The following is a 27,997-nucleotide window of genomic DNA, read 5'->3' as shown; positions in this document are numbered from 1 at the left end:
CTGTGACCCTGACCAGGTTAAGGCAGCGGTAATACAGACTCTGAATGAATGAATGAAGTGCTGCAGGTCTAAACCACAAATCCTTCAAAAGCGCCGGTACGTGGAGTTAGCATCGAACGTCGTTTGATTAGCTTGGCGGGAGCGTGTTAATGCTAATCTGTGAACATGCGGTTGTTTTATATAAAGCGTGAACGTAGCAGCGACGCTACGATGAACGTGTTTGCACTGTTAAACTAGCTCTGCCATGACAGACCGGAGATAAACGCACTCAAACTCTGAGAGTCGCAGCAGGGGTCGTGCATACACCGGCGATGAGGAACCCTGTTTCAGCCGATTGTGTGTCTGTGTGGGTGCCCAACAGGCTGATAGCAGAGCTGAGATTCAAACCCAAGACCTGGAGATGTCAGCGCTGCTGGGCTAGCGTGTTTTACCGCTGAGTTCCTCTTGATTTTGCTGCAGTTCAGAATTGCTGGCGATTATTTTTTGATTGTTTTATTTCTGACTCCTGGAGAGCTGTTGAATTGTGGGTAATCACTCACACTCTACCACATGGTGCATACAGAACATATTGTCAGCGTCTCTCTTTAGCGCCGTATTCTCAGCTGGTGCTGGAGATCCCGAGCGGATGAAACGAGTCCCGGTCCAGCAGCCACGGCCCGACGTGCAGCAGCATCCGGGGGTACCAGTGCACCCCGTCCTGCTCCAGCGTGACGTTCAGACTGACATCCGGAACGATCCAGCGCCACCATGTGGACGCCGTGACCGCATGGCGCATCCTGAGCGGCGCGAACGCCCAGTGCGCCCAGCGCTGCTCCTCTACGGCCGCGTAGCACGACGCCAGCACCCCGTCCACCACCACCGTCCCGTGTGCCGTGAGCGGCGCGTACGATCCGCCGTCCTCCACCGTACGAACCCGCTCCACGAGCGCCGCCCGCAGGCGTCCACGCCCCCCCTCCGAAACGAACACCTCCTGACCGGGTCTCACACTGCTCGCAAACTTCGCCAGCATCCCCGAGGCGGCCGAATCGTCCCGGACGAAAACCAGGTGCGCTGGCGTGAGCATGAGGGCCACGCCCGGCTCCGACGTCTCCAGGACCAGAAACGTCCGACGAACGCTCGCGTCTCGGTCCAGGAACGCGATGAAGTCGCTGTACACGGCGTTCCCGTCCTCGTCCGCCGCCAGCACCCTGTCGCCCACCTTCAGATCCTCCACCCGCTTCCTGCTCCCATCAGCCAGGAGAACCGAAGCAGAGGCGGGAAAACAGCCGCCGGATTTAACCGCCACAGAGTTCTCTGAAACCAAAACACAACAAACTCCTTAGTGACATCAATAAAACATCGGGGATTATTTTTATTTATTTTTACTCAATCCAGTTGTGTCCGATTGGACCTTATTTCTTTCTCGCCGTTTCTGCCACCCCCACCCCTGATAAAGAGGCAAAAGGAGCCACCGATGATCAGCCACCCCCCATGCAGGCAACTCTCATTTACACCAGTGATGAGGAACCCTGTTTCAGTCATCGCCCCTCCCTACAGATGTGTCTGTGTGGGTGCCTGGTTGGCCGATAGCAGATCTGAGATTCGATTCCTGGATTGCCGGTGGACTCGAGCACCCCACTATAATGTCTACACTAACATGAATGGCTATGTCTGGGTCTGGATGGCTTGGTGTCCGGTCCAGGGTGTTCCAGCCTTGCTTTTGGCACGTTCTGTCAGAGATTAGCGAGAGGCTGTGAAACGTGGTGGAGGATCTGAAGGTCTGAGCTCGGAGCTTCTGATGAGTGCAGTAGAGCTGAAGGTGGCGGTGCGTCACAGCGGGAGGGGCGTGTTGTTGTTCGAGCGGCGGCGGTGGCGGCGGGCTGCTCCGGCGTGAACCCGGCACGTCTGTTTAGGTGTTTGTGTTCTAAACGTTTTTGTGAGAGTGTTTGCTCAGGTGCGCGCACTCCTACACGCCGAGTCACAGCAAACACGCCCCACCCCACACCCCACCCCACACCCCACCGCCGCCCCACAGCCGCCGCTTCTCTTCTGATTCCACACCGGCGTGTTGATTGAGGCTCCGCACCTTAATCCCGGGTTCGAGCTCTGAATAAACCGGGATTAATAAAGCCGGCGCTGCCAAGTCCTGATCCACAGCAGAGCCGTCAAATGGTTCCTCACCAGGCTGTTTTCGTACGGCACCGTCACGAGGGCAGGAGGTCTGCAACGTGCCCGTCCCCTCCATTCCGTAACGTGGACCCCAGTACTAAACACGCCAAAAGTATGTGGACACCAGACTACGAGTTGCTTAAACTTAAGCTTTCCACAAGAATTTGGAGTACGTCTGTGGGACTTTGTGCCTGTTAAGTCAAAAGATCATCAGTCTGGAGAACTCAAATGTGTTCTGGGTCGAGTTTGGGGGTCAAGTGCACCTCCCAATGACTAGGGTGTTTCATCCATCCCCCCCCATGGGACGTAAGCCAATCATGTCCGTGCAGACGACTGGTCGATAGCACCGCTGAGATTTGAATCCTGGGCTAGTGAACTTTGTAACATTTTGTTTAATGACGGTCAGTAATGCTATCGGCCCACCGGACGTCTCCACAGACATAACCGGCTATGGGGGGAGTTCGAAGCCCGTCAATGGATGAGCGCCCTGTCCTGGGTGGTCCTGCCTCGCAGTGTTGGTGTTTCCCGGTGGGAGCGGACCCACCGCGACCCTGACCAACCCTGTGCAGACCACAGGATCTCCTATACACCGATCTCATCGAAGCATGTACGTGGAACAGGAGGCGGCCTTCCCCAAACTTTCTCTTAGCACTTTGGAGAAAGAAGTGAAATTGATTTTATGTGACTGTTAGTTTTGGGTGTGGCTAAAACACCTAAACTTAATTATTTAAGGGGGCGTCCATATACTTTTGGACATGTAGTGTCTGTAGGAGTTTTACGTCCAACTGTTTGGTTTAGAAAGTTTAAAAATGGACGTGAAACAAAGTCAAATTTTTAAAAAATAATTGAGGGTGTGGACCTGTCGCTGATGTGGACAGCCGATACTTTCGGAGTCTGAACACCCCCCCCCCCCCCCCCCCCCCCCCCCCCCCCCCGTCCCCCTGTACCTGCCTGAGGGTGGATGTGGCGCTCACCTGCTTTAACAGAACAGTGGATGTGGGCTTTGGATTCGTAGTAGACCCAGTCGAACCCGGCCTCCACGGCGAGCCTGGACAGCATCCCGTACTTGCTCTTGTCTCTGTCCGAGGTGGTGATGTCCACCGCCCGGCCCTCGTAGTGCAGAGACTCCTCGAAATGGTTGCCGTCCTCGTCCCAGGCCTCGGTGACGCGCAGTTTCACCCCCGGCCACTGGTTCATCACCGAGATGGCCAACGAGTTCAGCTTGTCTTTACATCGCTGCGTGAGAGAGGAGCAGAAGGTTATTGATCCGGGACGCGTCCGAGGGCCCCGAATCAGCCCAGATTAACTCTGAGCGCCCCCGATCAATAAATCAGTCCAAGTCTGAACCCCAAAACAGCTTCTTACTGAAAGCAGAGCCTCAAATTATGGGACAAACACTGTATGGTCAAAAGTTTTCTTTTAAAATATTTCTGCACTTCTAAAATGAAGATTAAAATAGAATTAAAGAACAATTTAACAGAAATCGTCCTGAACAAAAACAATCCTGATTTATTTTTGCATCAAATGATTAAAGTATCATTAAAAAAGTTAAAGGTTTGTCTTTAGGAAACCAAAAGTGGTTCCTCTAGTGCATCATTCTAAATCTTTCCTGCAGAATTAATGAATTAATTAATTTATTTGTTTTATTTCTGCACTTCTGAAGTTGTGGTGATCCTACCAAAGTACCACTGATGCTTTCCTATAAAGTACATTTTCATGGATGGTTCCTTAACAATGTTGAGTTCTCAGCACTAAGAAGAACCCTGATGGAACATTTATGGAGAACAATGATGTGATTTATGGTTAGAAATGACAGCAGTTTCACTCCAGAACCTTTTTCCTGTCTGGTCCCCTGTATTATCACACGGTTCATGAGACAAATGTGATGCGCATTTCTGTTTCCTAATCTGTTATTTCTCTTTTAAGTAATTAAATAAATCTGATCGCATTATTAAATAAATAAATGTAAATATTTTAATTCCTCCTTCATGTAAACAATCAAATTTATCATTTTAGTTTTCATATTTTGTGCGTCAATTAAAAACACGTCCGGCGCCGCAACTACAGCCAATCACATCACATTTATAAATAACTTTACTAAGATGCTCTTTATTTATATAAGAATAAAGTTTTTATGGTTTAATATTGATGAGTTGTGGCGGCGGCAATTATTATTATTATTATTATTATTATTATTATTATTACAGATTTCTTCTTTATTTTTTTTATAAAATCACTTTATTAGAATTAATTCTTCTCTCTGCATCATCACAAACAGCATCAATCAAAAGTTTGGAGTCTCCTGGTCACAAAGGTTTTATTTTTCTCTTTATTTTCAGAACAAATAAATAAAACCAAAGTTTGCAGTGAACTAAACACTTGATGTTTTAATTACTATAAAAAATGAACCTTTATTTATTATATCAGTTTTGCTATTTCATGAATTCTCACAATCACTTTTGATTCAATAGTGTCCGAATTTGGACTGGTACCGTCCATAAGATAAAAATACATGTTCTATATAGACTACATGACCAAAAGTATGTGGACAACCCTAAACAAACAGGCTGAATACCCATCTACGCAAACATCCCGTCTTTTACATTTAAAGGTTTAAGCCGCATCCATCAACAGGTGTAAAGAATTAATTATATTAAATTATATTACATTATAGAAGTCAGATACTTTAGTTGTTTCAAAAAAGCAAAAAATAAATAAATAAATATATAAATAGCATTAATTCTGCAGGAAAGATTTGGAATGATTGAATGAACAATAAATAAATAAATAAATAAACAATAGTACCAACAGTTCTTCATTACGATGCTATTTATAAGAAGAACCGTTCGTGGTTCCCTAAATAATATTTTCATGACTGGTACCTTGCAGGATTGTTCACAGAAACGCTTAAGGAATTAACCATGAAAATGTACTTTAGGGAATCATCAGTGGTACTTTGGTATCATTTCAAAAGTGCAGAAATAAAAGAAATAAATAATTATATAAATGTCATTCATTTTGCAGGAAAGATTTGGAACCACTTTTGGTTCCCTCAGACAAACCTTCAACTTATTAATTGTCGGTACAATAAATAAAAGTACCAGGAGTTTCTTCATCACGATGCTATTCATTAGAAGAACCGTTCGTGGTTCCCTGAGGAAGCTTTTCATGGTTCCTGGTACCCTGCAGGATCGTTCGTGTCTCCAACAGAAACGCTTAAGGAACCGTGCATGAAAAGGTTCCTCGGGGAACCTGAACGGTTCTCCTGGCTCTCCCCGGTGGTGTGGGTGTGAGGACCGAACCTGGGTCATGAGGCGGTCGGCCCCGGTGTTCTCCTCGTCCTTGAAGATGATGTCGGGGTTGTAGTTGGGCGCGAGCTCCTTGAAGCGCTCCGAGTTGCGCGTGATCTTGCCCTCGTACTTGCCGCTGGCGCCCAGCGTCTTCTCCGCCACGTTGGGGATGAACTGCTTGTACGCCAGCGGGGTGAGCCTCTTCGGGTGCCTGCGCTTGCCGTAACCGCGACCCGGACCACACGCGCGCGTGGCCGCCGCGCCGAGCAGGAGGCAGACGGACGAGACGAGCGCGAGCCTCCTGAGCAGCAGCACCAGGTCCATTTCCGTCCGACTGCGCGCGCGCGGCTCCTCGCGATACCTGGATGATGAAGGTGATGAAGCGGTGCTCGAGCCTCCCGGTGCGTCTCGCGCCTGTGAGTGCGTGCCAGCGCGTGCGCTCGTGTGTGCGCGTGTCCGAGCCCGAGCAGGTGCAGCGCGCGCAGGTTTGGAGCGAGAGGGTCACTGAGAGCTCATTGGCTGGGGAGTAAATCCCCATATTCAGGTCTGAACTCTACTGTAATGTGTGTGTGTGTGTGTGTGTGTGTGTATGCGCGCGCATCTTGTTGGCCCCTAATTAGTTCATTACTTCATTAATTCTTTGCTTTTCATCAATCAAAGTGAGACAGCGTTGCAGTAGGTAGTGATGGTGCAACGCACCAATGTCCTGCAGGCGATACTGGTTCGAATCTCACCTTGAGACCCTTATTTTCCAAAATTTGACTCGCTTTGTCCGACAGTGGAAGCTTGGTGTTGGTGGTGCTTGAATCCTCAACCTTCCAGTCAACAGTTCAGCACATTCCACCCTAAACAAATCTGTCATATTAATCAATGAACCAGGAGAGTATCAGATCAAATCCCCTTAATTTCATTAAGGGTGTGATGCAACAACTGGTGCATTGCTAAGCACTTTTAGTTTTTATTTATTTTGGGAACCTCAGACCCTGAAACTCAGACAGTTGTAATGAGCTGCATCATTAAAGGGCCGACCGGCTCCTCAATCGACACCCGTAACGCCCGCCGTTGTTCTGCCAGTCTCACCGAGTTGTGCAAGTGCAGTCGTAGATCAGCGAGCACCTTCCAGTTGCAGACAGGAGGCTTAAAGGATTACCTCAGCCAAAAATGGAACTCCTAATTTCTCCAAGAACGATCTTGAGCTAGTTGGAACTGGTGGAGACACAAATCGGTTCCCACTCACTAATATTATTATTAAATCTTAATCACACACACACACTCACGCAGCACTTTATTAGGAACACCTAAGTGGTTCGTCTATTTATCGACAATTTTATGAGCTACACCTGCCGTACAGATGAACAGTGTGGGTATACAATTACTGACTGAAGCCGTTTAGTTGCTGTGTGCACTTTGCCACCTTCCACACCCCATTAATTAATTGGAACAATTCCTATTAGACCCCTGAGCAGATGATGTTTGGGTGGTGGATCCTTCTCAGCACTGCACTGATACTAACATATTTGTGTTGTTGGTGTGAGTGTAGCAGGTGCAGCAGTGTTGTTGGGGTGTACTGTGCTGGGTGTACCGCTGGAGTCGCTGGTTTGTATTGAACGACGTGCTCATGATTAATCAGCTGACCCTAGAGAACGAGGATCTCCGCCTTCCACGAACCGTACAAATCATTTTACGCTGGCCGGGTCACGTCATTCAGAAGGAACGAGCGGCGGATTCATCACACCGTCCCTGTTTAGACTTGCAGCGGTTCCACAAAATTGGCAAGTAAGTGAGCAAAGCGTCGCCCCCTCGTCACTCGGTGGGGGCGGAACGATTACTGGCATACGGAGCCCTGTCCTGCGCGGCTGGGTGTGTCCCAAATCACATCAAAACACGAGGAAAAGAAAAGATGAAAGAGGACAGATTTATGATATTTCATTATAATAACAAAGAGCTGCAGAGCTTTTATTTATATAGATTATTAATAATAGTTACATAACTTTGAAGTACGTCTGTGTGTGGGAATTTGTGCCCATGTAGTCAAATGATGACAGTGTTTGTATTTGTATGGCTGGGCACTGATTGATCAGTTGGTGTTCGGGTTCATATTATATTATATATAAATGTGTTCTATTATATACCTGATTTATTACACCTGTTAGTAATGAACTGAGTAATTAGAGGGTGTGTCCTGATACTTTTGAGCTGGTATGTCCAGTCCCTCGTGTCTTATTGTTTGCAGGAGCTCTGGACGGACAGCGGTCACCAGCGGCGCTGAAAGATCGGTTTCCGCTGAGGCTTTAGGGGGCGTGAATAGCTGCGGACAGGCGGGTCAGTGGACCCTGATAACCCCGCGCGGCAGGAGGGGCCCGTTACGCTCAACAGGAAGCACCTACACACACCTACACACACCTAACACCAAGAGCTTCCTCTATAGCCGGTCCTAAAATCACGCAGTCAGTGGATTGGCGGCTCTGTGTTACCCCTCACTGTCCCTCCATCAGTAATAACACGCCGGTGCCAATAAAAGAATCAGATTACTATAAGTACTGAGGTATGTAAAAATCCCAACAACACTGCTGCACCTGCTACACTGATCCCAGAACAGTACACACCACCATCGTTACCATGTTAGTGAGTCCTTTATGATGGATAAATGAGGTTCAGGGGGTGACAAAGTGTACAGGGTGATAGATGAGCTACAGTCAGTAATTGTATACCCACAAACTCATCATTATAGGAATCATAAATGTACGAAGCAGATATGAGCTCAGAGCTTTGAAGGTTTTGGACCTGGCGATGGGAACAGACTCATCACTCTGTGTCCTTCTATCGGCGACGCCTTTCATTAGCTCATCAGGTCAGACGGCGGCTTGGATCGAACCGTCTGTCACTATGGTAACAGGCGGCGGCGGTGGCTGGCGATGGCACAAGGTGAGGCGAAGGAGCTCGGCGTTTTTCTCCTGGCGGTCCGGTCGATCTCTGAGAGCTCTAATTCATGCTCAGAATTCACTCTCAGTGATTACCCATAATTCCAGTGTGCGGAGGGATTAGAACCCACGCCCTGGGGTTTCACTTTATTTGTGATGGAGGATTGAAGGCTGGACTCGGTTAATTGTGTTTGTACCGCTCGTGGCTGGACGTCTCGTCGGACCATTAAACGATTAGTGCTGATACGAGGCGCTGTTCCCCGAGCGATTCGCTCATCGTGATGCACAGGGGCGGATTCACGGGCGCAAGTGTGCACCTGCTTTTGGAAAAATTGGCTCTTTGGGACCCCTGTTCCTCTGTGGCACCTAGTGCCAGCTGTGCCACCTCGCCAGCACCTGAGATTCATTATTCTATCAACGATTAATCCACTCAGAGTTGAACGATCCGTTTTAATTCATTTCTAAGAACACAGAGACTCCACTCTTTCTCTGGGAAGGGTTTTGACAAGATGTTGGACTGTACCTGTGGAAATTTGTGCCCATTCAATCAGGCTCACCGTTGACTCTCGGAGCTGTTCGGTAGGTTTTGAGGTCAGCGCTCTGTGCAACTTCCTTCTCACCAAATCCTTCATCACGCAGCGGGCGTGGCTGAAATGCTACACGTCTGTGTGTCATGTGTGGGTACTGCACAGCTCCGGACTCCTGGGTTTGATGCCGATCTCCAGTTACAGAGCACTAAGTCGAACGCACCTTGCCCTTGCAGGAACGATTTCCAAGCATATGCCAGTGGGTGGAGTGGCATGGACGTAAGTGACTCTGTGATGACCTGTGACCTGGGCAACAGTTGCAGAAGATGATTGGATGAATCAATAGTGCAGCACTTTCCTATTTCTCTCCGGGTTTGGGACCTGCACTGAGAGCGCACTGACAAGCGCACCTCACAACGTCCAGGCTGTTTCGGCCGCCCCCTCCTCCCTCAGACGTCAGCCAATCACGTCCACACAGATGCCAGACCGGCCGACAGCGCCGCTGCACAGTTGCGTAACTGATTAGCACGTCATGTTTGTCCTCGCAGATGTGTAACTTTTAACATTTAGGGTTTAAAAAACTTATCCAGGGTGTCATAAAAGAACTGCAGGCACCTCTAACCTCATCAGTGCTCAGCTGACGTGTGTAAAAAAGCACCTGGATAATCCCTAAACTGTTTGTGATCGTGTTTTACAGACAGACGTGGCATAGCTGTATCTAGCGAAGAGCAAATGTAGTATTTTATAGTAAGAACATGCTGCTGCTGCTGGTTTTGTGATGTTGTGGGGAGGCTTTGCTGAGAGAGTAAGTCAGTGAGTGAGTGAGTGAATCAGTGGATCAGTGAGTCATTTAGAGAGTGAATCAGTAAGTCAGTGAGTGGGTGAGTGAATCAGTGGGTCAGTGAGTGAGTGAGTGAATCAGTGGATCAGTGAGTGAGTGAACCAGTGGATCAGTGAGTGAATCAGTGGATCAGTGAGTCAGTTAGCGAGTGAATCAGTAAGTCAGTGAGTGAGTGAGTGAATCAGTGGATCAGTGAGTCAATTAGTGAGTGAATCAGTAAGTCAGTGAGTGAGTGAGTGACTGTGTAAGTGAGCCTACATTCACAATCATTGCCTGGTGCCACAGGACCCACCGTGACCCTGACCAGGCTGAAGTAGCTGGCGGATGGACGGCCTGGCTGCACCGTTTTCATGATGGTTCCTCGCGGCTCTTTTTTATTGTGTCTCGTCGCGTTGATCGATTTGGCGACGTCTCAAACTCTCGGCGACAGTGATGGAAGCGATTTGGCCCCGCGGTGCCCGGCGACGGTGCCACAGAGCCCCATATATCATGAATCGGCCCTCGGCGGGTAATAACTCGGCGGGTAATAACTCGGCGGGCGCTGATGATGTGATGGCGCTCCGTCGCTCCGAGCGCAGCAGATTTATCGTAAATCCATAGCGGGGCGAGAGCGTGAGGTAATGCAGCACTTAGTAAATGAAGTAAAAACCTGACGCTCACATTTACCACCTCAGTCTGATCACACGCTCTGAAGTCGCCGTTATACGTTATAGTTAGGGCGCTACTCAGTTCAGGGGAAAATGTGCTTAATTTCATGGAGCTTGTTTTTAATAATCACAGATTTCAGGGATTTATAAAGAAAAGAGCCACATTTCACGTCAGTCATTAAATAATAGAATAAATGAAGCTATGATACACAGCACAGCTACATTAATGGTTGAATGTAAACCCAGAACATCCAGCGACGGTGCGAGGCTTCATGTTCTGTCTCAAATACCAAATTTCTCGTCCCCCAGCGTCCACAGAATCGGTTGTTAGTTCAGACTCAGTGACCCGAGTCGTGTTTTTAGCTGCTTCACTCTTTCACATCTTGGACATTTTGACTAAGCGATTGCTAACTGAATTGCTGGAGGATTGCGAGGGCGCCTCATTGTGCAGATTAACCAGTAAACGTGAGACACTTACAAGCACTTTATTAGGTACACCGATCTGTATACAATTACTGACTGTAGCCAGGGTAGCAGTCGCTTTGTACTTGTTTTTTTAACAGTCAAAATGGACACCAGCTGACCAGATGACATTTGGGTGGTGGACCATTCTCAGCACTTGTGCGGTATAATTAGCTAACTAGCTTACCCCAACGGTTTAATTAACTAACTTGGTAAGTGTTGTTAATTAATTAAGTAACCAAGTAGGAACGACTTGCACACACACCGGGTTTCTTTTAGTGATTAATGTCTTGATTTCCTAAATAAATAAATAAATAAATAAATGAATAAATAAATAAATAAATAAATAAATAAATAAATAAATAAATAAATAAATAAATAAATAAATAAATAAATAAATAAATGTATCTCTATATATTTAAACGTCACACCGCTGTACCTCGGGATTCCTCGTGGTGATCGTATGTGTTCATGATTTAGCTGCAGAACTTCACGCTCGGGTTATTAGAGCTCATTTATAGTTCTGGGATTTAACTGAACAACAAACTACTCAGGATGATAATCCTCCCCGCGCTCACTCTGGGCCGGCGGCGGCGGTGGAGGTGCAGCTCTGCACTCCAGGATGAAAGGAAAGTGATGGAGAGGAGAGCAGGATTAGGAGAGGATCACTGTAGAGGTGTCGTCTGTCATCACGGGGGTCTGTATTGTCTGGCTGTGGAGGGGCGCAGGGGGCGGATCTGCCGTTTAGGAACGTCTCGGCTTTGAGATGCTGCTCAGGTGCTGTTTACCTACAGAGCATCAGGGTCACAATCCTGAGTAAAGCGCCTCTGCCTCGGGTGGAGCCGAGATGAACCCGGTTCCCACTTTCACCAGATTCTGGAACATCAAAATCATCACGTAAAGGACATCAGACCCCAAAAAGGAGGAACATCAGACCCCAAAAAGGAGGAACATCAGACCCCAAAAAGGAGGAACATCAGACCCTAAAAAGGAGGAACATCAGATCCCAAAAAGGAGGAACATCAGACCCCAAAAAGGAGGAACATCAGACCCCAAAAAGGAAAAACATCAGACCCCAAAAAGGAGGAACATCAGACCCTAAAAAGGAGGAACATCAGACCCCATAAAGGAGGAACATCAGGCACACATTTGGGCACAAATTCCTATAAATGCCCAAAAATTTTGAATGATGTGTGTAACAAACGTATGGTCAAGTGTCCACTTACTTTTGGACATCTAGTGTAAGTGATTTTTTTTTTAGGGCGGGGGGGGGGGTGATTTTGAGCCCCGGACTATAAAGACAGAAGCCGTTTGAGCCGTTTGAGGTTCGTTCTTAGTGAATCGATCTGATTCCTGTAATAAATTCACCTCTCGAGAAGCAGCGTTAATTGATTTTGAAACAAGCATTAATAGCGTATAAAACATTTACGATCTGACGCTTCACATGCCGCAGAAAAATCAATCTGAGGTCCCGACGTCCATCGATCTGTCCTCCGTATCCCTTTTATTTCGAGGTACCGAGTCGCCCCAATAAAAGAGCGAAAGAAAGAAATAAAGACGGAGCGACTGAGTGAGAGCGGGATAAAGGCCGGTCAGAGTAAACTGCTGGTCAGCGGCGCATTCCTGCGCTGGTGTTAACCTTTAATGCGGCGGGGTCATTAGGATGCCGGGCCCCGGTTGCTGTGGCGCTGCATTGGAGCCGGCTGAATGCCAGGACGTTCTCTAAACAGTCAGCGGCGAGAGCAAACAAACCCCGCGGCCCCTCGTCCCGCTCGCCTCCTATTCAACAGGATGCTCCATCGGCCCCCATAGAAACGCCTTTTCTAATGGGACGCGCATTCAGAGCGGCTCTGGGGTCTCTGGTACGACCCGCCGTGCCTACTGGGACCAGTAACGGAAAACAGGAAGGAAAGTACAAGCGCTTCATCATAAATACGCTCACGTTTGATGCTTTTTCAGGGTTTGATTCCATTTCCTTTATTTATATTCATTATTGTGTCATTTACAGATTTCAATTCCCATTTTCTTCCAATCTAGTCATATCCAGTTCCCCAGCTCTATCACCTCTCCTGCTGCTGACCGATGATGGCCGTACCTGAGTGCAGTGGCTGTTCCCTTCTTCACACACTGCTCTCCATTATTCACCGTCTCCGTGCAGCGCCTTGAAAAGCCAGCAGAGGTCATGATTGCAGCCGTTCCGCCTCCGGACAAGCCGATTATCACCCATTTGGAGCTGAGATTCAAACCCGCTTTTTAGCGCGTTTTACCGCTGCGCCAGATTTGAATCCTTTGTTTTCTTTCAGATGCAATTTTGCCCTCAGCGGTTTAGAACTGTGATCCAGTGGGGAGCTGCATCACGACCATCTGTGTTACCCCACAACATCAGACCCCAAAACCCAAAAAGGAGGACATCAGACCCCAAAATAAGGAACATCAGACCCCCAAAAAGGAGAACATCAGACCCCAAAACCCAAAAAGGGGGGCATCAGACCCCAAAAAGGGGGGCATCAGACCCCAAAAAAAAGAACATCAGACACAAATTTGGGCAGAAATTCCTATAAATGCCAAAAAATTTGGAATGACGTGTGTAACAACGTCATTCCAAATTATATTATATTATTGTAAAATAATATAATATTTGATATTATTTTGAGCCCCGGACTATAAAGACAGAAGCTGTTTGAGGTTCGGAGTGAATCGACGTCTGTGTCACCTCACGTTTATACACCAAGTTTCAAGTTTATTTATCATTTGTACAAATTGAAATGTGTTGTGATGCTCAGAAACTCTACAGCTGTGCAAACCAGTAAAAAAGGATTTAGTGGGGGGTGTGGTTGTTTAGGTTGTTTAGGTTGTTTAGGGGATTTAGGAACGATACATTGCTGGACAGTCCTGATAAAATGGTTCTTAAAATTGATCATTTATACTCGATTAGTTCTCGGTTTGAGGAGATCAGGAGGTAAAACCGTTGGCTGGAATTCGTGGCGAGGCAGCGGCTCGTCTTTCATCCGTACAGCCGCGCTGCTGTTTACTCTCTGACAGCTTAATTCACATGCATGAGAGCGGAGAGTGAAGCTCTGTGGATCTTTCCCATCGCGTCTCAATCGCCCGGCCACCGTCTCCTCTCAGCCCGGCTTTTCACGCAGGCTTTAGGAAGCTGTTTAAGGTATTTGCTCAAACACAAACCCCCCCAGCACCCCCCTCGAACCCCCCTCCACCCCCGTCCCGTCTATTCAGCCGCGGCGGGTGAATCCTGGGAGGCAGAACTCGCTGGCTGGTATCTCATAAGGCGCTTAGTGACTCACCCGGGCCCAGATGTTCCGCGCGTCTTATTTGAACAGCTGCGGTTCCGCTCGGCGCTTTGCTGCGGCCGCCATTGTCCTGCTGCCATGCGCTGGTTTTGTTGACGCCGTTTCATCTCCGCCGCCCCGAAGATCTGAAGACGGTTCCGCTCTCTCCGTAAAGCCCTGATTAAACAAGTACGGTTTTGTATCCTTCGTGGTTACCAGATTTCTTCTAAGACTTGTTTGGTCGCGGGTTGCCAGCGTTGCTAGCAAACCAGGGAGGCGCATGGCTATTGGTTTAGCGTCATCATACTGGCACGTTATCACGCTCTGTCGTCAGATGCTAACGCTAAAACATATAAAAAATCATCTCAAGCGGCATTTGATGCGGCTTTCCATAGTCAGCTAGAGTGGAGTGGTCTAAAGCACACCGACACTGGACTCTGGAGCAGTGCAAAGCCATGAGAACACCACAATTTGGCTATCATGGTGCCATTGTAACAGTAAAGAAAACCCTTAATCTCAGTGCAGCAGCATCGATTCAGAATTTGTGCTAACAGTTTAGGGAAGGTCCTTTCCTTTTTTAACACTGGACTTGAGCGGCCTGCACAGAACCTCAGTCTCAAACAACCTCACCCCCCACCCCATCCAGCACTTTAGGGGTGATTTAAAATGCCCACCGTGAGCCAAGAGGTTGGGCGATGCCCGCCTGTATTGCCCGATCTCATTAGCGCTCCTGTGGCTGGGTTGGAAAGTTAATCCCTGCAGTGATGTTTCAAAATGTAAACGAGCTGAGACTAAAGCAACCAAGCAAATCCAGCTCTATATCAGACATTTCTAAGGTTCCAGGACTTCACCGGACCACAGCGAGAGCCATACGGAGGGGGGAAACCACTTCTGATTACGAGAGCATGAAAATAAGGGTGATAGATGCTTGTCCACCACCGCTGACATCCAGTGGTGCTATCAGCCGGCCGGGAGTCCATCACAGAACCCTCTACCCCTCAGGATCAGGGTTATTATCGTGATCTACGGGTGGCGTCTGTTGTTTCGGACCTTCTTGACGTTTCGGTGGGTGCAGTGGTGTCGGAGCTGGTCCTGACCGCCAGCGCGGGCGTTTTCCCAGCAGCCCGGTAGCTTTTGTGGGGTGGATATTTACACTGCGAGCTCTTTTTGGATGTAAGACGTGGAGGTGCTGAAAGCTCCGGCTCTCTGAAGCTTCTCGTCTTTGTGAGTAAACTTTCCGAGGGTTCGGCTACGTGCAGTGACATGTGGAAGCCAAATTCTTGCGGGATCATGTTTTTTTTCCTTTTTTTTTTTTGACTAATGAGTCCATCACCCCGTCCCGAGAATAAAGCAGAAGCACCGGCGCTGTGAGGAGCGGCGTTTGTTAGCTGGAGTGTTAGCGTGTGTGTGTTCCTCAGGTGATTGACAGAAATGAGCGGCCGGAGTTTGTACAGCACATTCCGCCATGGTAAAGAGCTTTAGGGTGACGGAATAATGATAGAATGTGTTACGCTAATCTTTATTTGTACCGCGACCTGTTAAACACGGGCTTACCAAACACACAGGCGGCCATTGTGCACTGACAAGACACGTGTAATTACTCATGTCTGCTGGATTGTGCGTGTGCTGCCCCCTGAAGGAACTCCACGAAAGTTCAGCACGGTTTAATGATATAGAATTGCATTATAATTACTATTCTGTTATTCCGAGCACATCCATCACTGACAGGAGCAGAAAATCAAACGTACAGCTGTGATGTGTCCATAAACTCACTCTATATGTATAAATAATACAAAAGTATTGGGATGCCTGACCATGAGCTGGTTAGACGTCCCGTTCCAAAACCGTGTGCAGTTATACTGAATCACGGAAGTCTTTCTACAAGAGTTTGGAGTGTGTCTGTGAGAATTTGTGCCCATTCAGTCAACAGAGTCAGTCAGCTCAGGCACTGATATTGAAAGAGAAGTGAAGTTCTGGCTTGCAAACTAAGTTAAATTCATCCCAAAAGCGTTGAGTTTCAACTAGTAACTAGTCAAACCGTGTGTTTATAGAGCTCACTTTGTGCTCAGGGGTGTAATCATGCTGAAAGAGATCAAGGACTTCCCTAAACTGTTTAATCACTGTTAATAACATATCATTTACCTTATATGATTTTTTTAGACTTGTTAGTGACGGACAGAAACGACTAAATTAATAAATAAATAAATAAAGCCAAACGTCTTAAGACTACACACACACACACACACACACACAGCGTTAGGTTGGAGGTGTATGGTTTCAATATGAAAAAACTGCGTCCTCTATTGGTGCAACTAGGTATTGTCTCTTCTAAACAAAACAAACAAATAATAATGAATTAATAAATAATAATAATAATGTTACATGCTGCCTGTTTAAATTACCAAAACACACCATAAACATTTCCCATTTCCCCCAATCAATTCATACACACATCAGCACTATTGTCACTAAATAAGGACATTTAATAATAAATAAATAAGTTAAACTACTGTATACACTACATAGCCAAAAGTATCTGGACCCTCTTTCTAATTATTCAGCCACAAAAAATGCTATCAAGCAAGCAGTCAACACAGGGACGTTGTAGCCTACAGGTTAAGGTCTTGGACTAGTAATCAGAAAGTCACTCTTTCAAGCCCCACCACTGCCAGGTTGCTGCTGTTGGGCCCTTGAGCAAGGCCCTTAACCCTCAATTGCTTAGACTCTATACTGTCACAGTACTGTAAGTCATGTCTGCTAAATGCCGAAAATGTAAATGTAAATGTAAACACAGAGACCTGATCTCAACCCTACTGAACATCTTCAGGATGACTTGGAATGCTGACTGTGAGCCAATGACTGTCAGCATTGTTGGCACAGCAGTCTTGACTTGCAGACTTTAACATCATTCCCATCAGAACCACGTCGGGGTAAAATAACAGAAGATGTGAGTAAAATGTGAGTAAAATGTGATATTAATTAATTGAGAGTAAAATGTCCTGCAGAGTTGCAGATATTTTGACTTCAGATGTTCTAAATGAAAGAATGAGGACACGTAGGAACACAGGGCAAACTAACAGTGCAGATGTGCACAGATGTGTGTTACTGTCTCCTGTATCTCATCCACATGTGCACACATCTTATTGTGTCTTACACTGACAGATAAATGCTTCAGTTTATTATTTTAATCGCTTTTAAGTTTACATTTCGCAGACACTTTTATCCAAGGCAGCTTACAGTACTGTGACAGTATGTTGTCTAAGCAATTGAGGGACTTCCTCAAGGGCCAAACAGTGGCAGCCTGGCAGTGTTGGGGCTTGAACCATGGACATTTACATTTTCTGCATTTAGCAGACACCTTTATCCAAAGCGACTTACATAAGTTACAGTCTACAGTCTGAGAAATTGAGGGTTAAGGGCCTTGCTCAAGGGCCCAACAGCAGTAACCTGGCAGTGGTGTTGCTTAACCCAGAGACCTTCTGATTACTAGTCCAGTACCTTAACCACTAGGCTACGGCTTGTCCTATTAACCATGCTTTTACACTAGAGGAGACGTAGACAAACAGTGAAGTCAGGATGAAAGTCGTCACTTCACCCCTGTTTACAGTCTCAGTGTCCATGTTCATTACTCTGGTTTCCTCCCAAGGCATGCAGAATGTAAACTAATTGCTCTAGTACTGGTGCAGTACCTTAACCACTAGGCTTTTCTTCCTCAAACGGTGTGAAACATTATTCCACTCTTATTCCTGTATTTCTGGATGATATGATTGAGGTGGGCATGCTGAGGGGCCTCGAATCAAGATATTTGGGGCCCCTGAGGATCAGAAACGGCTCTGCTCAGGCTGAGGTGGCATAAACCGGATGTGACGTAGGACGCCTGCAGGTTATCCGCAGCAACTGACCAGCTCCTCAGTATTTGCCGTCAGTGTTTGTGTGTATAACAATAAAACATTGAATCAGCGGCGGATAAAGAGTACAGTCGCTGCTGGGAATACAAAAGGTGAGTCGCTGTTATTGTGTCCGTGTTTGAACCGGCTCGCTTTGTTCTATTTTGAGATTTACTCCAAGGTGTTTTCGTTAGCCATTAGCTCACCGAGTGCGCTGTGTTGTTCTTCTGTCAGGACGGGAGTTATACTTCGCACCCGTTTTCTGTTAAACCCCGCCTCCTTCACTCGCATTGGCTGGGAGTGCCTGGAAGCCACGCGCTGATTGGCTGGTCGTTGTTATTCTCGCGTTCTGTCGAATCCCAGCCCGGAGGCGTCGAACTCTCTCTGAAAAGGGCTGGGAGAAAAAAAAAATCTCATCAAAGGAGAACCGCCGTCTTCTAACATCGTTTTGAAAATAAACAACAAATGTTGAAATTTAGGGTTTTTAATGCGTCTAAGTATATTCCACAGGAGACCAAAATAATGTTTAAATATGTGTCAAGCTGCGTCATTAGGGAATTAATTCACATCTGTGGGGTTAGCTGGTTAGCATACAATCGTTTGCATAAGTTTACACACCCCAGCTTCAGTTCTCTGTTTAGAGTCAAAGTAAATGAGCATGTTCTCTACAGGAGCACATTTTAATGCACAATTCCTGTATTTAACATGCTAGAACCTATTAAAACATCACATGTGACATTTGCAGATGTTAATAATTTATGTTTTATTTTCCCTTTGTTTAAAATTAAGCAGTTTCACTTCCAAACATCCAATAAAATGTATTATTTTCTCCACGGGTGTCTAAACTTTTATGACTATGACTGTATGGAACATTGGACTGGAGTTCCCATCATAGTGACTCAGAATACACACCCAGCTACGACCTGTCCAAACCTACAGATCTATACTAATGATATTTTCTAACCTCACTGATGAAGCATGTACATTTATTAACAGTTTAACCTCATAAAATGAATTAAATGCCTGAAATGGGCATCGTTATGGCCTCCAGAAATGGATTTGCGCTGAAATTAACCAGTCACACCAAGATTTTTCAACCCAGCTTCATTTTCTTGAACATAAATATAAGCATTAGTTTCCTAGATGGGCTTTGTGAACATGCATTAATCAGCCGAAACATTAGAACCACCCATGATAAATGTGCATGGCGAGGATTTTTCGGGTCACTGGTGCATGAGCGTGAGGGATCTGTTAGATTTTGGCCTGGTGGTAGTTCCTGTTTTCCCCTGCAAGATCTTGTGGATTACCATGGGATAGATGCTCCAGGATGAACTGTACCCAGAAGAAGAGCATGATGAGCGTGTGAACGATTCCACCGCCGCCAGATCTGGTTCGGTACGGTTCACGGGACTGGGTGCGACTTCCAAACAAGAGACATAAACCAACCCTGAAAGCAGGAATCTTATCCAGTTCACACACCTTGATTATGTAGAAAGATATATTCTGCGGAGTTTGATAATGAAAGCATGTTTATCAGCCGACTCGTGCTTTAGGTGCGATAATATTCATCAGATAACGTCGTCTGGATGTTTCTGCAGTCGCTTTGGCTCTCAGCCCGCTCAGCTTTGTTTATTTATTTATTATTTTAATTGAACCGACAGCAAACAGAGACGCTGGTTTGAACGTCCTCGCTGTGCCTCACTGTCCTTTGTTTCAGTTCCGTGCTTATCAGCGCTCTAATATCAGGTGGTTTTACTGCTATGAAGAGCTGGGTTTGATTTCCCGTGAGCGTTTTTTATTAATAGAATAAATGTGCTTTTTTTTTAGGTCATCGTTGTTTGACCTGAGCGGGTGAGTGACGCCATGGGGGATTATTACCAGATGTTAGGAGTGCACAGGGACGCCAGTCCGGACGATATAAAGAAAGCGTAAGTGTCTGATACGCTTATAAACTCTCTTCTGTTTCTAAATGCTGTTTTTTAGTTTTAAATTGACTGTATTTTAATTATTTTGGAGGGTGGCTAGTTTTTGTTTTCATTAAAGTGTTATTTAGGTTTATTTAGATTTCATATGACAGCCAAATAATTGATTGTAGGTCGGGTGCAGCAGTCTGTTACGCTAGATCTGAGATCCTGGGTTTAAATCTTTACTGGGTATCAGTCCCCCGCCCCCTGGCATTCCTGACAGGAATGTTCAGGAAAGTTTAGGTGCATTAAGGAAGGTTTAGGAATAGTTTGGAAGGTTCAGGAATGTTCAGGTTTCAGGGTTCTGCTCTGGTTCACCTGGTGCTCTGGTGTGCAGGTATAGAAAACTGGCTTTAAAGTGGCACCCGGACAAAAACCCGGATAATAAGGAAGAGGCCGAGAGGAGGTTTAAAGAAATCTCCGAGGCTTACGAGGTGCTTTCAGACGGTGAGTTCTGTCACTCCTGGACTTCATTAATGGATTTGATATCATTCGTAAATATTGTAAATGTATTCTTTCATCTGGTGATGATTTTTGTCTCTGTTTTGTTTTGCTACAGAAAACAAGAGGAGTCTTTACGACCGATATGGAAAAGAAGGTCTAACAAATAACGGAGGAGGTAAACGTTCACCTGTTAATAAGAATGCACAAGGGTTCAGGAATGTTCTGGAACAGTTGGGAACGTCAGTGACGATCAGGAATAGTCAGGATTAGATAGGACCGTCCAGTAACCGACAGGAACACAGAAACATTGAGGAATAGTCAGGAATGTTCAGGAATGGTAAGGAACGCAGGAAGATTCAGGAACGTTTTGGAAGGTTCAGAACTAGAGATGGACCGATCGGGGTTTTTGGCACCGATTCCGATCTCCTTTCAGGGGGGGGGGGGGTTAGCAGTAAATAAACTTAAAAAGAGCCTCACAGTAAAGATAAACCGGAGCAGCGCGCGCGTGCGTGCGTGCGTGCGTGCGTGCGTGCGTGCGTGCGTGTGTGTGTGTTTGTGCCTTTAGAAGAGACGCTTTGTTCACAGTATCGCTATAAGTGATTCATTGATTCATGAGTCGATTCGTTTTTATGTGAAGCGTAAGTTTCTCTTCTCGGTTATCTCTCCGTGTTTACTGTTATTAATTAAATGTCGTGGTTTTAAATAAACACCAGCTACTACACAACATTCTGTGTGACTCTCTTACATTAAAAAGCTTCATTACACCGATATTACCACAGATCTGTAACCGAGTCAGACTCGTTCCATCTAAGGAGCTAAAAGTTCAGCAGATGATCCTGAACTAACGAATTTGGTAATGAATAAACTTTTGCCTCTGATTGGCTCTGTAACGTTTTCTGTTCTCATCTACATCACAAGTAAGAACCGCTCACGATTTACCAAAGTGAACCAGGAGTTTATATAACGTGCTGATAGAATCGACTCAGATGTGACCGGGTTGAATTATCTTTTTAAAGTAAATATTACAATCAGCAAAATTACATCGTAAGAGCTTTCACGATGGTTTCTGTACGATGGTTGATGAATGGTGATGTGATGGTTGGTGCTTCGTAGCTCAAAGTCTGGATCGATCCATTGAGCTGTTAAGCTTAACGTGGTCTTTATATATCACACGATCGGATCGGCTACTTTTAGGAAATATCGCCGATCGCCGATAGCATATTTTGATTAAAAATCGGCCGATACCGATTCGTAGCCGATCGATCGTCCCATCTCTATTCAGAACTGTTTCAGAATGGTCAGGATTAGATACTAACATCCAGTAACGGTCAGGAATAATTAGGAACGTCCGGAATGTTCAGGAATGTTGTTAAACCCCTGTTGTGTTTTCTTGTAGCAGGAGGACGTTACCACAACGGCGATCACTTTGAATCGTTCGTGTTCCGTAACCCGGAGGACGTCTTCAGGGATTTCTTTGGAGGTCGCGACCCCTTCGCTGATTTCTTTGGTGAGCTACACGTTCTCTGCTCTGCATATCGGGGGTGTAATGATGCGCCAGGTTCACAGTTCAGCGGATCACCGTATCGGCCCCACGATGCAACAGGTTTTTAATAATGAAGTAAACGCCTGGTTAGCATCATGGTAGTCCATGCGACTGTCTGAGTGATGTGAGATAATAAAAGTACCCGGTGTTTCTATCCGTTCGGCTTTACTCGAATCCTCACGTCCGGGTCGATACGGCTGATGCATCGTGGGTAACAGGAATATCTGTGATGTTTACCAGTGGTTGTGTGGTCCCGCTGTAGGAGACGACCCGTTCGGAGACGATTTCTTCTTCAGCGGGAGTCGGCGGCAGCATCATCATCATCATCATCATCGCGGGATGAGCAGGAGCCGGACGGGCGGGTCGTTCTTCGGTGGATTCGGAGGATTCGGGGGGTTCGGCGGGTTCCCCGCGTTCGCCCCGTCGTTCTCTTCGTTCGATGCAGGTCAGACATCAGCGTGAATCTTGATCGGTCGGTGTCCAGCCATACAAATGCTGTCATGTTTTGAATGAAAGGGCACAAATTCCCACAGTCTTGTGACGAGCTTTTATTTTAATACTGTGTGTATTTGAAACGGGATGTTAAGCTCACAGTCAGGTGTCCAGATACTTTTACACGCGATCATAAGATCGTCGGCATCCTGTAATGCCCCTCTCTGTTTCAGGTTTCGGCTCCTTCGGCCAGATGAGCCAGTTAGGCGGTGGAGGCGGTTTCACCTCCTTCTCCTCCACCTCGTTCGGGGGCGGCGGCGGGGGCGGCGGCGGCGGGGGCGGTGGCGGCGGCGGCGGTGGCGGCGGTGGGGGCAGCGGGATGGGCAACTTCCGCTCCGTGTCCACCTCCACCAAATTCGTCAACGGCAGGAAAGTCACCACAAAGAGGTAACGGACGCTCTCAAATTAAAATATTAATCATATACATTTAACGTTATATATATATGTATGTATGTATCTAAGCCCTGCTTAATGCACGGGCGTGAAATGAGCCGCCTCCCGTGTAATCAGCAGTTTAATGTTAATCTGCACTGTGAGGCGTCCTAGCGATCCTACGGCAATTCAGTTAGCAATCGCTTAGTCAAAACGTCCAAGACGTGGAAGAGTAAAGCAGCCAAAACACGATTCTAAAAAACCCTGAAATCGAGGCCGCTCAGGTGGCGCAGCGGTAAAACACGCTAGCACACCAGAGCTGGGATCTCCAGTCCATCGTATGGAATCTCAGCTCGGCTGGGCGGCCACATGAGCAACAGGGTGGAAAAAGCCGGACCAGGGTTCCTCATAACTGGTGCGATCACGGCCTCTGCCGGCTGATCGAGGGATAATGCTGATCAGGGTGTGGCTCTCCGTACACAAAGCTGATCCGCTTATCAGCGCCTCAGTCAGCGGTGGAGGGTTGTACCGGTGACTGAGGGTAATTGGATATGACTGAATTTGCGTGAATTAAAGAGACGGAGAAGAATAAATGAGCTCAGCGCCCTGGTGACGAGATTTGAACTCACACTGTTGTCGTTCCCGTACAGGATCGTGGAGAACGGACAGGAGCGGGTGGAGGTGGAGGAGGACGGACAGTTAAAGTCGCTAACCGTAAATGGTAAGGAACAGTTCCTGCGACTGGAACACAAGTAAGCACACGCGCAGCAGCGGAGTTAGCGCCGTCCCTCGGCGGTTCATATTTCTGTCGTGTCTGGAGTTCCGTTAGCGTATTTATATGAAGCAGAACGTCAGTATTGGTGAAGGGTGCTAATATATTATTGGGGACCACGGTGTGATATTAGGATGAACCTTTTCTTCTTCTTATTATTATTATTATTATTATTATTTTGTTTGTTAGTTTGTATTTTGTTTATCTTCTCTCCTCCGGATGCACTTTGCTTTGTTGGACTTTGCTTGAATGCACACCGGCGTTAGTCTAGTGCAGAAAATAATGCGTCGTGCATTTCACACAGGCATGTTCGCTTCAGTTTGATTTATTACATTTTAGTACGAAACCCTGTGGCTTTATGGACAAAAAAAAAAAAAAAAAAAAACACAAAAAAACCTGGTCTGATGTTCCTGTCTGATGTAACACTAGTAGAATAATAGAATTATTGTACCGATATGCAATTTTCTCCTCTTTTCTGTTCCTAAATGAGTGTTTTGATTGGTACTTGTATGCCAGCAGTTGTGTTTATAGTCTTAATGTTATTAAAACACCTGAGAGAGAGACGAAGCTCGACTCGATTGTAAAAGTCACAAATGATTCGAAATGAACTTTGTACGCAAATTTCAAAACCAATAAAGGTGAGTTTCGTCCTTTTTGAGGATGCGCCAGCTTCCGTGTGTGTGTGTGTGTGTGTGTGTGTGTGTGTGTGTGTGTGTGTGCGCGTGTGCTTTCTGACGGTAATCTGAATGAACAGTAACCTGATCAGCGGGGTGTGTGTTCCTGCACGCTTGCTTCAGACTAACCGAGAAATCACCTAACGCTGCGTTTAACGTCTTCTCACTGCTTAGACACGTTATTATATTCCTTCATTCATCATCCGTCCATCATTCATTCATTATTTATTCATCATTCATTCATCCATCCATCATTCATCCATCATTCATTCATCCATCATTCATTCTGTAATAACTGACTTTCCCTACGGGATAAATAAAGTGATCAATCTATCATCCATCAATTTTTCATCCATTATTTATTCATCCATCATTCATCCATTATTCATCATTTATCCATCATCCATTCATCATTCATTCTGTAATAACTGACTTTCCCTATGGGATTAATAAAGCGATCAATTAATCATTCATTCATTCATTCATCTATTGTTTATTTATCCATCATTCATTCATCATTTATTCATTTATTATTCATTCATCCTTAATTTATTCACCATTTATTTATTCATTCATTTATTTATTCATTCATTTGTTCACCATATATTTATTTATCATTTATTTATTCATCATTTATTTATTCATCATTTATTCACCATATATTTATTTATCATTTATTTATTCATTTATTTATTCATCATTTATTTATTCATCATTTATTCACCATATATTTATTTATCATTTATTTATTCATCATTTATTTATTCATCATTTATTCACCATATATTTATTTATCATTTATTTATTCATCATTTATTTATTCATCATTTATTTATTCATCATTTATTCACCATATATTTATTTATCATTTATTTATTCATCATTTATTTATTCACCATTAATCCACCATATATTTATTCATCATTTATTTATTCATCATTTATTTATTCATCATTTATTTATTCATCATTTATTTATTCATCATTTATTCACCATATATTTATTCATCATTTATTTATTCATCATTTATTTATTCATCCTGGTCCTGGATACACACATGAAGCAGAAGCTTAAACCTCGACTCAGATCTACATTCACTGATAACTGACACCCCCCACCCCCCCACCCCCCGAGCTCATTAACAACAATCACTGCAGCAGTGACCCCTACTGCCTGGCTGAGGCACTGACACTAGTGGTAGAAGAAAACACAGACAGTAGTGGGCTGTTTTCACACCCAGAATTCCTCACGTGGGGTCCTGATGCGCCTCAGCTGCTTAGTAAATGACTGAACCCTTGTAGTGTGTGTGTGTGTGTGAGCGTGAGCTAATCACTTCTGCGTGTGCTTCATGTAACGTCTTCTGAGGTTCTACCATAAAATCCATACGAGTTTTTTGTTTTGGTCCTCCAAGCATGCCCCGCCCCTCATATCATGCCCCGCCCCTGTCTTTAGGAGAGGCCCACGATTTGGGTCGAGAGGAGCGATCACGGAACAGGTTGCTTCCTGGCTCCTCCTCTTCCTCCTACTACTCCACCCACTCACACCCCGCCCACTCTCACTCCGCCCAGAGAGAACGAGAATCAGCAGCTAAAGGTTAGAATTTATTCTCTTTATTTATAGATTTGTTGTTGAAATGACACGCAGCACAAATGACCAAAAGAATGTGGACGCCTTTACCATTGTGAGTTCCGCCAGACAACATTTGGGCACAAATTTCAACACACACACACCAAAATCTTGTGGAAAGTCGTGCCGGAGAGGGAATGGAGGGGGTCACTACATATCAGTGCTCATGGTTTTGGAACGGCATATTCAGCAAACTCACGGTCTGGTGTCCACATATTTTTGGCCACATGTGAAGGTGTTGCTTGAAATATTATGATCGTTCGTACTGTTTAAGTTCAGAAGCAGTTAAAGTGCAACACAGCGCATGCACAAAAATAATAATAATAATAATAATAAGTATATAACTAAAAATCAGCCTGTATTAATGACCGGGTGGTGCGTCGGTTGCTGGACAGACACAGACAGTCGTCGTGTGTGAAGGATGAACAGCCTGATGGGATCTATCTTCTACTACTGTTTGCCTTGAGAAGAGCGGCGGAGGAATACAGAAGAAGTAATGCGGTCCTGTGATTGAAAGTGCGCTGAGATCGTTTGGCCGCCAGATGTCGCCAGAGTGCCATTAAAAAAAGCATTACGGTACATTATAGGGTCAGAAAGTATCAAGACACCAGAGCAAAACCAGCTAGTATTAAAATGTAGTGACTGTGTAGAGTAAATATGCTTTTCTGGGAGACTTCTTACAAGGCTTTGAAACATGTCTGTGGGAATTTGTGCCCATTCAGTCAACCATTGACAGTATTTGTGTTGTGGTTAAAACGCATTAATTGAATCATTAAAATGGGTGTCCTGATACTTTTGGACATATAATGTACATCTAGACTGGATCGATGATTTAGAGCAGCGATCCCCAACCTTTTTTGCACCACGGACCGGGGGCGGCAGGATTTAATTTAGAAGAACTATAGAATGGAAGATCAGTGTGAATCCTGAGCTTTTTACACTGCAACGAGACGCTGCTCCCACCTAGTGGTGATAAGAGACAATAACACCCGAAGAGTTTTGGAAATGTAATTGCTCTTGTAACGTCTCTAAATATTTATTCTTTCTGTGCGGCCCGGTAATGAATGACCCACGGACCGGTACTGGCCCACGGCCCGGTGATTGGGGACCTCTGATTTAGTGTCTCGCCCTTCAGTTCTTTAGTGCCGTTCAGGATTTTTCTTCTCGTTTGTTGCATTTTTGTACCACAAATTTGTTTCTCTTCAGATCACAACGGAGTCAAGAGGAAGAAACAAGCTCAGAAGGGGGAGACAAAAAAATCCAAAGAGTCGTGAGCGCTCTAGCGCCGGCCACACCCGCAGCGGACCGGAGCGTAACAATAATAATAATAGAATCATATCGGAGTTTATTATTATTCATCATTTCTCTTTATATTTGTGTTTGGAGTTTTTGCTTTTGTTTGTAGAGGTTAAAAATCTTTTGTGTGTTTATTAGACGCGCGTGACAAACTGACTCTTTGTTTTTGGTTTGGTAGAAACCAATCTGAATATCTGGTGAAAACAGATTGTATAATAAAATAAAATATTATTTCCTTTGCATTAGAAAAATCACCTCAGACAAGCTCAGAAAAAAAAGTGTGAATCTGTTACCCTCGTGTGTCGTTCTGTATGAATAAATGTGGTTATGAGCTGCTATTTTTCTACTGCGCTGAATAACTAATGCAGAAAATCACGATCACTTCAGAAATCAGATATACACGAAACGCCGCCACCCATTACACTGATGTAAACATGATATATGAACAGATTCCACTCAATAGCTTTGTGTAATGTGAGGATCCCTCAGCGTTCCCATCTACTGCTGCTATGGTAGGAATACTTTAGAATGGCAGGACCCCCCCCCCCATCTGAGATTTGGTCAAATCCCCCTCACACCTTGGTGTTCAATTCATGTCTACAACATTGGGGTACCATTAAATGTTCATACTGTGCTTAACATTCGATGTAATTTCCTTCATATCACATTACAATAAATCAGACCTTTCATTCATCTTTCATTCATTCATTCATTTCCATTGATCACTTCATCCTGTACAGGGTCGCAGTGGGTCCGGCACCACCCAGAAACGCTGCACACGATGGTACATGATGATACATC

General features: G+C 45.5%; 2 protein-coding genes across 3 annotated transcripts; one reads left to right on the top strand and one right to left on the bottom strand.

Moving 5' to 3' along the window:
- Positions 1-598: 598 nt before the first annotated feature.
- On the bottom strand, positions 599-5,762 carry shhb (sonic hedgehog signaling molecule b). Its single transcript, XM_062987717.1, has 3 exons — positions 5,451-5,762; positions 3,123-3,384; positions 599-1,293 (listed from the first exon to the last, which is right to left on the bottom strand). Exons 1-3 carry the CDS (start codon positions 5,760-5,762, stop codon positions 599-601), a joined length of 1,269 nt encoding a protein of 422 aa, XP_062843787.1.
- Positions 5,763-17,987: 12,225 nt separating this feature from the next.
- On the top strand, positions 17,988-27,889 carry dnajb6a (DnaJ heat shock protein family (Hsp40) member B6a). Of its 2 annotated transcripts, XM_062987413.1 has the most exons (10): positions 17,996-18,126; positions 19,841-19,941; positions 20,315-20,424; positions 20,537-20,596; positions 21,818-21,928; positions 22,227-22,409; positions 22,630-22,843; positions 23,479-23,549; positions 25,727-25,867; positions 27,107-27,889. In XM_062987413.1, exons 2-10 carry the CDS (start codon positions 19,877-19,879, stop codon positions 27,172-27,174), a joined length of 1,023 nt encoding a protein of 340 aa, XP_062843483.1. In that variant the 5' UTR covers positions 17,996-18,126; positions 19,841-19,876; the 3' UTR covers positions 27,175-27,889. The 2 variants fall into 2 exon arrangements, with proteins under 2 accessions (XP_062843484.1, XP_062843483.1); XM_062987414.1 differs by lacking the exon at positions 25,727-25,867 and having other exon boundaries at positions 17,988-18,126.
- The last annotated feature ends 108 nt before the right edge of the window (positions 27,890-27,997 follow it).

This window comes from Trichomycterus rosablanca, chromosome 25 (assembly GCF_030014385.1).
Source record: "Trichomycterus rosablanca isolate fTriRos1 chromosome 25, fTriRos1.hap1, whole genome shotgun sequence".
Classification (NCBI taxonomy): Eukaryota; Metazoa; Chordata; class Actinopteri; order Siluriformes; family Trichomycteridae; genus Trichomycterus; species Trichomycterus rosablanca.
This window is presented reverse-complemented; position numbering and strand designations above follow the sequence as displayed.